Here is an 11,831-nt window from a genome sequence, read left to right on the forward strand (position 1 = left end):
GTAACATAACGTAACCTAACCTAAATTAAACTAAATTAACTTAATGTGAAGAGAAATTACCGAAATTGTAATTGTTTTAGAAACAATTGCTGAACCCCTTCTGCTAAACATTAGCCATATACTTTTATAAAAAAGGGTTTTTGAGTGCTGTTGAGAAGTTTTGAACTGATTTCTATTAAATTATAGTATAAATATTCTGTATGTTCTTAAATGCTGCATAATAAAATTGATATTTAATAGATGTTTCCTGCACAGTTTGAGTATTAATGGTCAGTTTTTATGCATGGCGGTTAGAGACAAAGTTTACTTTCTTTATTGTGGGAGTTTCTTCATTTCTACACCTGACCTCAAGCACGAAAATATATCGAATTTATTAAGTAAGCATCACACTTTTACTGAATCAGAGGAAGGTCAAGATCGTGCATTAAAAACTGGCATATATTCACTATTGCTTAATAAAATGGTGAATTCTGGCATTTATGCGATTTTGTCACAGCTTGTCGACATAAAATTCATTTTTATAAACTCATATTTTATATCTTAGCAAAATCCTCATATAAATGTATATTTTTCTTTATTACAGCATGAGAAATGTCCTGATCCGAACAAGGTGTACGATGTTGCAGTACTCACAGAAAAGTTCCCTGTGGACAAAGGCGTGCCTTATATGTTCAAGTCCAAGTGTTACGAGAATGATGAGGAAATCTCCTGCTATCAGATTTTTATCCAGGTTTCATAAATCTAAAGAAAGAGAAAACTTCAATAACTAAATAATATAATTTCAGAAGTCAACACATTAAATCTTTTTATAAGTTGTATGACGTTACGGCTACTTAATAAATTTAACCGACATTACTATTCGTATTTGTATGTTTTTTATCTATAAAAGTAACCAAGAAAATTATCAAAAATAGTCCCCATCAGCATCGACGATCTTGTGTCAACGTTCTGGAAGACCATGGCTTCCATCGCGGTAGAACTTGCTGGCCGTGAAGCGAAGAAGGTATCCTGTGCATTTTGCACCTCTACTTGGGATTTGAACTGGCATCCTCTAAGGTGATTGCTCAACAGTTCAATGTCCGGGAAGAAAGGTGGATGCAATAGTATTTCCTATCTAAGGCATAGAATGGTGTTCCGTAGTCATCCTAGCCACGTACAACTTAGCGATGTTCTGTAACAGAATAACCTCTTTGCAATTCAAAAGTGTTGCCTCCAGAGTTTTGAGTTTTCTTAAACAAGGTTCAATTGCTGATAGCACACAGTCGCATTCATGCTCTGACCAGTTGGTAGCAGTTCCCGATGCACGATGCTGCGAGCAGTCCACCAAACACACAGAAGAAACTTTTTCTGGTGCAGTAATTTCGATTTTTTTGGAACCGGTTCATGCTATGCTAACGAATGATGACGGCGCCGTAAAGCTTCGTACATTACCCATTTCTCATCGCATTTCAACCTTGACCTGAAATGACTCTTTCTTCAGATGAAACAGCAAAGAAACACAAGTGTCTGCTTGCTTTGCCTTCTTTCCCAGAGTCAAATCATGTCTGAACCTTCGACACAATTTGTAGTACTTCCCAAGTTGATGGAGGTTTTGTCGAATGGTTTCTCCACTCACATTGATTTGTAGTCCTAGTTCATCATATATCTGGCCACTGTTGGCCTCAATTCCTGACTGAAGATCTTTATTTTATACATGTGTTGGTCTTCCGACACGTGCCTCGTCTTCGAGAGTAGTAGAAAATGGATCGATCTGGAACAGTATTAAAACAACTCAGGAGCCCCTGGGAAATCAAGCACCTTCAACCGTCGACCCACGGTCTTTTACGACCTCCATTTTAGGGTGTATTTGTTCCCTTTTATGAGCACATTTTAGGGAGTGTACTCGTTCTCTTTTATGAGTACATTTTAAAAGGTGGACTCGTATGATCACTTTTTCCACCCCTAGTTGAACATAGCAGATAATACATAAGACTACGTAACATAGCAGTTCCAACCATTATTTTAACACTGAACCGTCCAGCCATGGTCTTTTACGACCTTCAGTTTAGGGTTGTACTCGTTCTCTTTTATGAGTACATTTTAGGGGGTATACTCGTTCCCTTTTATGATCACTTTTTCCACCCCTTATTTTATCCATGGCAGAGAATACATGGAGACTACGACACATAGTACAACAGAAAATCTTTTATGAGTACATTTTAAGGGGTAAACTCGTTCCCTTTTATAATCACTTTTTCCACCCCTATTTGAACATAGCAGATAACACATAAGACTACGTACCTTTTCCACCCCTTATTTTACCATAGCAGAGAATACATGGAGACTACGAACACATAGTAGAGCAGATAATCTTTAAGGGTGTACTCGTTCCCTTTTATGATCACTTTTTCCACCCCTTATTTTATCCATAGCAGAGAATACATGGAGACTACGAACACATAGTACAACAGAAAATCTTTTATGAGTACATTTAAAGGGGTAAACTCGTTCCCTTTTATAATCACTTTTTCCACCCCTATTTGAACACAGCAGATAATACATAAGACTACGTACTTTTTCTACCCCTTATTTTACCATAGCAGAGAATACATGGAGACTACGATCACATAGTAGAACAGATAATCTTTAAGGGGTGATTCGTATGATCACTTTCTCCACACCTATTTGAACATAGCAGATAATACATAAGACTATGTAACTTAGCAGGGGTTTACTCGTTCCAACCCCTATATCAACATAACAGAAATATCAAAGATTACAACCGAACACCCTGAACCGCCCACCCACGGTCTACAGAGAGTCATTTTAAGGGGTGTATTCATTCTCTTTGATGACCACTTTTTCCACCCCTAAGAAAAGACTAGGAAAATAGCAAATTCGTTCCACCCCTAATATAACATAGCAGAGAAGTATTCGTTCCACAAAAGACCTCCATTTTAGGGGTGTATTCATTCTTTTTTATGAGCATATTTTCCAACCCCTATTTTAACATCTGTTTGCAAAATCTTTGAACACATCGTACAAACACTTTTAAGCCTGTGAACACAGTAGTTGATAACTCGAATGAAGATCCTATTCATTGTAAATTCGTCACATTTATCATATTCATTGTATATGGAAGTTCAAGAAATTTTGCAACCTCATGAGTCGCACAATAATGAGCAAATGGATACTTCGTTTTTCGTCTATACTTTCTCTCAAGGCTTTACTCACACTATTTGTCATTCAGATTGCCTGTATAATTAAATTTTCCTTCAAAGAACAAATTTGAAACTTTTGGATTTCGTTTTCTTTCCGCATCAAGTCAATAATCTACACGAAGACAGTGAAAATTTTATAGTTTCATTGTAGCGATTTACATGTTTGTCAACGACATCCTGCCCTATAAATTATGTATAGAACTTCCAGAATATCAAGTCCATTCTTTGACAAACTTACTTTCAGTATATTCCAGTATGCTAATTATTCCAGCGACTTAGACAATCTTCATAGTGCTTTATTTTTTAATATCCGATAGACGTCTCAGGATCCGACCCACAGCAAAACAATTCTACCATCCAGCTTTCTACGCTTATTCCAATGCACTTATTTCTTTTAACATGTGTAAATGACGTGCAATTTCTTCACACTACACTACGTCGATTATTATCAGTGACCTTGTGTATAAATATTAGTTGAAAGCGCTAAAGCTTGCAACCTCTACTTTGATGAGTTGATGTACTAAATTCTACTAAATATGCATTTGAAAGAGGATCAATTCTTGATCCCTTCTATGAAAATGAAATATTTAAGTTTTATGTCCCACTTTATGCTGACTAGGCTAAAGAAGATGATGATGAGAAATGAATGAAACGGTGAAATGAAGAAAGTAGGAGGAAAGGGGATAACCCTGAGAAAATTCACGCACAAGATGTTTGCCCACCAGAAGTTTACTTAGCATTAGCTAGGATCAAACCCAGGGCCTCATATACCAGAAGTGAATGCTCCGTGCTAGTTCTTCTTTTCTAATGAATAACACAACCAATGTGCAAATTCAAAATACAATAACAGGTGAGAATGCTTCAAGAGCATTGCCAGAAAGAGCTTCAAAAGAATTAATTTTTCTTACTAACTTCTTCAGGAGTTATTGCAAGTGTTCTATGCATTTCATTATTATACTCATTAAACAAGTCTTGTAATATATCAATCTACCTATAATTTCCTTGAGTACTACATTTTTTCCACATGTTTCGTTTAAAGGTCCTGTTATAACATTCTACGATAAGTTGTTTTACGAACATACATGCCCAAACTGGAGGGCTCAAAATTAAAAATTTAAAAACCATCTCTCTACGAGTTACGGTTTCCGAGATATGGTTCCTTAAATATCCTGAAATCTGCACTTTTTGGGCCAATATTTGGAAAGCGGTGACCACCGGTTACTATTTTGTACCACACTTTTCATCATCTTCTTAGTTATTGATCAGCACCAACATGATCTCTTTATACATTGCGGTTCTCGAGATATGGTTCCTTAAATCTCCCGAAATTTTAACTATTTTGGCAAATATTTCGGGAACAGTAAGAGTTACGAGAAAACTTCCGTCACTTTCTCAGATAGCTCTTGATGCTGTATCGAATGGATGAATCAAAATTTAGAAATTCGCAAATAACAGACTGACAGATACACACATACTCACATACGCACACACAAATACACACAGAGAGAGTGATTTCAGTAACGAACATTTTAAGTTCGTTAAAAATAATCATGCGCCTTGATTTTTTATTTACCTCACGACTGTGTAATTTTCTACATGTGCTCCCAACACCACGTTCTGACTGTAAACAACTTCAGACGACCATCACGAAAGAGTCATTGTCAACCTATCGTCAACGATCTTTAAGTGACAAAGATTAATTAACTCAATAACATTTCTGGAGAAAAGGAAGACTCCTCAGAAGACATGAATCCTCATCTAAGGATCACATCCACTCTCTAGGACGCCAGGTCTCTGAGATATCTACAGACACTCCTTGGCTGCATTGCATTGGATCCTGTCACCCTATGACACTTGGTCTCTGTGTTCTTACAAACTTACTAAACGCCCAATTGGAACAATATTTGAACTGTAATTAGTTATTACAGTACATAAGAAGATTTTTATAATAAAGGGTGATTGGGAAAAGTCCAAAAATTCCCCATATCATTTTAATCCTACCTTAAAAGGCAGAAGTTTAGAATATTCTTAGGATAAGGTTCAGATATAATCTATATGCTGTTCAATATATTGTTATTATGGTTATTAAGTAGGTATTTCAGAAGGATAATTTGTGTCGTACATATTGCAATTGTTGCATTATTAGTCTGTATTAGTTTAACATCATTTTAATGCTTTTAAAGTTTAAAATGCAGACAGTAAAAATATGTGTGGATAGTTGTTTTTAATTACCATTGCCACGTGCCTTTATCGCCCAGTATTTCACATAGGTAAAGATATGAATATAATTTTGTTTGTTATACTATGAACAACATCTCCTCTATATTTGAATGGCTCCGTCGAACAACATTTTAAGTGACAACAATCCCAGTTTACAGAAATCGAAAAAAACTATATGTTGATTATGTACAGGCTTCAAATCTACCTTTTTAATTTTAAACTATGCCCTTATATCAAATGATATTACGTGGAATTGGCACTTCTATTGCAGTGCCGTTGTTCTGTTAAAATCTCAATTGACAGAAATTATGTCTTACAACGATGTTCGTCGGAGCTATTAAATTTATGTATGAAAGTACATTACCTAAATACAAAAACAACTGTCTGCAATACTGAAGAGTAGAATATATTGCCAAATCCTCAATTATATATGATCGAGTTTACACTTATTTTTCTATTACGAACTTCGCCATATTTAAGACTGTGTTGGATTGATTGATTGTTTAATTAATTCGAGATTAATGTTCCTTTCCATTACCATTTTAATATAAGAAAGGACTCAAATTAAAGTGCTGTTCGAAACAGTAATCCAGTTCTCATTCGAATTAAGCACCTCCACCGGAGAGACTGGTATCAAACATGGCAATTATAGTGTTAGGTTTGATTTGATTTTAATGTCTCATTCAACAGAGAGATTAAGTAAGATGTGGGCCTACAGTTGTTATGTGATCGGGATGGCATTTAGGATTTAGATTTCGGGGCTTCCCGCATCTATGAACATATTAGCACGTCGTGTAATGGATGACGTCCCTCGTCGAGCACTCTATCCGGGGAAAAGAAAGGAAGGAAGCGGCTTGGGACCTATAAATTAGGTACCACCCCGGCATTTGCCTGGTGTGAGCGACGAAAACACAGGACAAACCTCATTCAGAATGGTTGACCTGAGAAAGCTTTTAAAACTTTTTCGACCGAGTGCCCCCACAGGTTATCGAATCCGGGACCACTCGCACCGAAGACAAGAGCGTTAGCGACTACGCTAAGCGGCGCCATTCACAGGGAATTGAACCCGGGTACTCCACATCAAATGCAATTACTATTAGCAATGTAAATTTGTTCTCATTTATTTCGACTAAAGTCATGATTTTGACATTCAAAATTATATAGCCATGAAACAAGTTAAATATTCTGTTTGTTATGGACACATTCTGGAAAGATGTTATGCTACAAATCAGATGATAATAGTTATTTAGTTAGGATTATCGTCCCTTTTACCAGGAAGCTTGTGAGACGTGAATCCCCGACTCAACCTGGAATCCAGACCACATGAGCTCCTACCGAGAATTGAGAATAATGAACATTTTCGGTTATGAATATGTACACTTACAGTTCGTATGATAGTATTTCCTAATCGATAGAAAGGAAAGTAGCTGACAAAGGGTTATCTAGAAAACATCTGCGTTAAATTAAGACTACGAAATACAAAAATCGGAATAGAAAGTACGATTAACCAACTCTTCACCCTAACTACTCAACTACTCCTTACACTACTTGAAATTTGTGTAAACTACTACTCTGTTGCTCACTAAGTTTTGCTTGGACTCAAATACGAATTAGTTTGTGACGAATAAAATATAGTTACATCTTTTGCAATGAACAAGCGTATTTGTCGAACAAATTATATATTACGTCTCAATAGCTGATAGAGAATAAGTTGAATCTCTGAATTGAGATGGGAGTTGGAATTATCGTTAATAGCAATAAAACAATTATAAAATTCCAATACTTGTTACATAAATACAAATAAAGAAAATTGATTATGTCAACTAATGATCGTCTAATCAAAACGTCTTAAATTTTGTCTTGTCTCACAAGAAATATTTTCAACTGGCTAACACCTCTTTTCTTGTCTTGAACATTAATTGGGAGAAAAGGTAAGGGGTTAGCACGTTATATTTTTACGGAGGAAAACCGGATTCAAATTCTTGGAGTTCGAACTTCTTAACATGCTTAAATTTATATTCATAGACAGAGTGATAAGTAATATATTCTCTTATGGAAAAGGAAAGGGGTGTGGCAATCGATACAAATGTTTACAAACTTGTAGTGTTCCGCATTTTACTTTATTCATATCACTTTCAGTTTATTACAACTATTTTGAAACTTATCTACGCACAGTATAGTTCTTTCTTTCTGTATGTAGTGTGCACTCAACTAATACGTATCCACACAATGAATTGAAGCGGTTAGAGTATAAAGGTGTTATGTAACAAATTTTACATTCTGGGAAAATTGACTATCACAACTATGTCTATTAACATACAACTTTCATCGTCTTAAAATCTCTTCACTGGGACGAGTACTCACTAAATGATGTGTTAAGTAGCATGAGTGACATATAACACGTGCATGAATCAATAGAATTCATCGTTTCGAAAAATGGAACATTACCACTTTATCCAGTAAGCGCTTCAATTATAATATCTTTTATACAGTATGTAATACACTTGTTCGTAAAGTGTGAAAATACTGGAAAAATTGCTCTGTAACCGCCAAAAAGTGAAATTTATGTACTAGCTTAGTTTTAGTTTGTTGTAGAAAGACATCACATGTACCAATATATGAAAATCACAAACCAAATGTAACATGGAAACCCTAAAAATAGTGAAAAGAACAAAAAGCTACTTGTTTCGTGAAATATACTTGTTCGTACACCAACTATGTCTTTAGTAGGTGACACTTTTTCTTGGTCTCTATGAGCTTGCTACGTAGTCGCTCTCTAGAGTCACAGAGTACATTAAGAAAGACGAGTGTACGGATTAAATTATGATTTAAGGGAATTGATTGTAAACCTTGCCCTAAAAGGAAGGTCACCTAGAAATATAGGAAAAATTGTGAAAAACTTTCATTCAACTATTCAGTACATTATGAACAAATTTAAATACAACTGCTCAACCAGAAATTTATTGCGCAGGGCGCCAGAAATGAAACTAAATGAGAGAGATGAGTGAATGATTGTAACTGAAACCAAAAGAAATCCTAAAAGTAGTGTACTACAACTTTGTCCAGCAGTAGAAATTGTGCGTGGAAATGTAGTGATCATTTAGATAACCCGTAGAGTACTGTGGAAAAATGGCTACCATAGTGGAAGAGTAATGAAAAGGCCCTATATTAGCAAGAAAAATCGTGCTCTTTTGTGTGAGTTTGCTAAGAGGCATCTGAATAGCAGTCAAGAATTTTGGGATAGTGTTATCTGGTCAGATGAGACAAAAATAAACTTGTCTCAGATTGCAGAGATTGCATCACAAGAGTGTGAAGAAAAGCGATTTCCACAGACGGGTCAATCAGGTGCCTCTTAGAAACTCACCTCTAAGAATACAATTTCCTTGCTAATATTTTAATTTTCCTTTTCATTACTCTTCCACTATGGTAGCCGTTCTTCCACACTACTCTACGGTTATCTAAATGGACACTACTTTTCCACGCACACTTTCTACTGCTGGACCAAGTTGTGGTACACTAATATTAGGATCTCTTTTGATTTCATTTACAATCATTCACTCATCTCTCTCTCATTTAGTTTCTTTTCTGGCGCTCCGTCCAGTGCACTTCTGGTTGAGCCGTTGTCTTTAAATTTTTTCACAATGTACTGAAGAGTTGAATGAAATTTATTCACAAGTTTTCCTATATTTCTAGGTGACTTACCTTTTAAGGCAAGGTTTACAATCACTTTCTTCAAATCACTACTTAACTTCTTTCGACGCCCCATTTTCCTCAAAACAGATTCAAAGCGTAAATTGCCGTACGCTCGTCTTTCTTAATACACTCTGTGACTCTAGAAAGCGACTACGTAACAAACTCAGAGATACCAAGAAAAGGTGTTTTGAAAAATGTTGATGTACGAACAAGTATGTTTCACGAAAAAGTATCTTTTTGTTCTTTTCACTATTTTAGGGTTTGCATGTTACATTTAATACGTGGTTTTCATATATTGGTGTTTGTGATGTGTTCATACAACACTCTAAAACAAAGCTAGCACAAAAAAGTTCGCTGTTTCGTGGTTACAGAGCAGTTCTGTGGGTGCAAGCAAGAACCTGTTATGTTACAATTAAAGCATTTTGAATTAAAGAGCTGCAAAGTTTTTGGGCTATAATACCTACATTAACTGCTTTGATCATTACATTTTGGTTTCAGCATTTAGTAAATAATAATGATATAATATCCAGAAATCGCTGTCTGGTTATATGTGAAAATATTACGTACACAATTGTTGGAAAGAAAAATGGCACTTTCGACAGACAGTTCTTAACGTGCATGAACCTGATATGTTACATGATGGTGATACTACTCTCGATTGTCACCTGCATCTTCGTGTGTTAGCGTTTCTATTTCGCTTTCTACGTCTAGATTTCTTTCGGTATGTTGACTTGCAAAAAGCTGCAACATTTTTGGCGGTTAAGTAGCACTCTGAAATATACGTGGCATTCAAATCGTTCTCAACCGGCTTCCTTTGCACTCAATAGAACATTTATCCTAACAGCTCATAAATAACACTCCAAATAAACAATAAACGGCGCGAGTGTAATGTTTATAGGACGGGGTGCTGACATCGCTAAACTTATACCAAAAGTTTGTATATTTTAGTAATGTATCAGTAACAATGTAGTATCAATAATATAGAAAATGTTAAAAAGTCATTTTAAATTAAGTCCAACATATTAAATATAGAGCTATATAGATTATACAACGTGTTCACTAAGTTTGTACATGGTTAGAGTAGTAGGCCCTCGTTATGGCTCGCCAAGTCAGCAAATATTTTCTCGATTCCGATTGGCTGATAGAGGCCACAAGACTTTAGGCCCCGCCCACGGCGGGAAATTAAAATTTCCAGGTCACGTGTTATGACGCCATGAGTCACCCCTCGAGGAAATCCCTAACTTTGGATTTTTGAAATTCATTCCCTTTTACGGGTAAGATGAGTGCTTTGATACCTGATTCTGATTGGTTGACATATGTCACGTGATCTTAGACCCTGAAATATTTGAAATTCGTTCCCTTTTACGGGTAAGATGAATGCTTTGGTACCACGATGATGATTGGATGAAAGAGGTCACGTGATCTTAGGCTCTGGGATTTTTTAAAAATTCGTTCCATTTACGGTAAGATGAGTGCCTTGATACCTGATTCTGATTGGTTGATAGAGGTCACGTAATTTTAAGCTCTCGGATTTTTTAAAATTCCTTTCCTTTTACGGATAAGATGAGTGCTTTGATACCTGATTCTTATTGGCTGATAGAGGACACGTGATCTTAGATCTTGGGATTTTTTAAATTCGGGTATCCTCTTTGATGAGTACTTTGGTACCTCGATTCTGATTGTTTGATAGAAGTCACATGATTTTAGACCCACCACACGGTGAACAGATTACATGGTATAACGTGGGGAAATCCCTCACTCATTTGTTTCCTTTTTATGAGCAAGATGAATGTTTTGGTACCGCAATTTTTCTTGGTTGATAGAAGTCACATGATCTTAGCCCCCACCCCCACCCCATGAGGGAAATACAGAGTGCTATGACGGCGATCCACCCTTGACCGGGATTTTAGAATTTAGTTCCCTTTTCATGGGTATCGTTTTTGGTACCTTAAAGTTCCCATGGAGGGTTCAACCCCCTCCTTAAATAACCCTTTTTTAGGTATCATGATATTGTACTGAAGTTTACCTTAAATATTATCGTTCTCTTTGACAGATAAGATGATTACCAGCTTTCTTACCTTGATGGAGAGACAGCTCGCCTTATATGTTTACGTATGGAGATCCTGTCTTTGAATTAGTAGCCTATGTCTCTGAAAGGATACATTTATTTTAACAATGGTGAAAGAGGGGTCCATCCTTGTCGCTTGTTGATTTCTTATAACACATTGTTGTGAGTTTAAGCGATTTTTTTTAAACGCTCAGTAAGCGCTTCATTAATGGAAACAGTGTTGCCAGATTTGTCTTACCTAAACTGCTCCGATTCTTTTCGAAACGGTTCCGCACAGTGCAAGAAATTTTTCAACTAATTTTTTTTCGAACTAAAAAAAATCAAAACAAAATTTTTCGAACTAAAAAAATTGTAACAAAAATTTTTGAACCAAAAATAAAATGAAAAAAGTTTCAAAAAAATTTTTTCGAACAAAAAATTTTAAACTAAGAACTTTCGAACTAAATTTTCAAATCAAAAATTTTTCGAACTAAAAAAAATTTAAAAAATTTCGAACCCAATTTTTTTTTAAAATTTCGAACCAATTTTTAAAAACAAGTATAGAACTAAAAATGTAAACCACATCTAAACATATTCAAATCAAATTTTCGAACTAAAAATTAAAAATCAAATTTCAAAAACGAAATTTTCAAATCAAGTTTTCGAACAAA

At 35.6% G+C, this 11,831-nt stretch overlaps 1 protein-coding gene across 1 annotated transcript in view; it reads left to right on the forward strand.

Annotated features, from left to right (window-relative positions):
- Nucleotides 1-845, forward strand: part of LOC145670548 (uncharacterized) — an 85,848-nt gene extending 85,003 nt beyond the window's left edge. Inside the window, exon 4 of the mRNA XM_081739354.1 lies at nt 584-845. Within this exon, the coding sequence (XP_081595480.1) occupies nt 584-739 (156 nt within the window). The 3' untranslated portion in view covers nt 740-845. The remainder of the gene's footprint in view (nt 1-583) is intronic.
- The last annotated feature ends 10,986 nt before the right edge of the window (nt 846-11,831 follow it).

This window comes from Thermobia domestica, chromosome 14 (genome assembly GCF_964235325.1).
Source record: "Thermobia domestica chromosome 14, izTheDome1.hap1.1, whole genome shotgun sequence".
NCBI lineage: Eukaryota > Metazoa > Arthropoda > Insecta > Zygentoma > Lepismatidae > Thermobia > Thermobia domestica.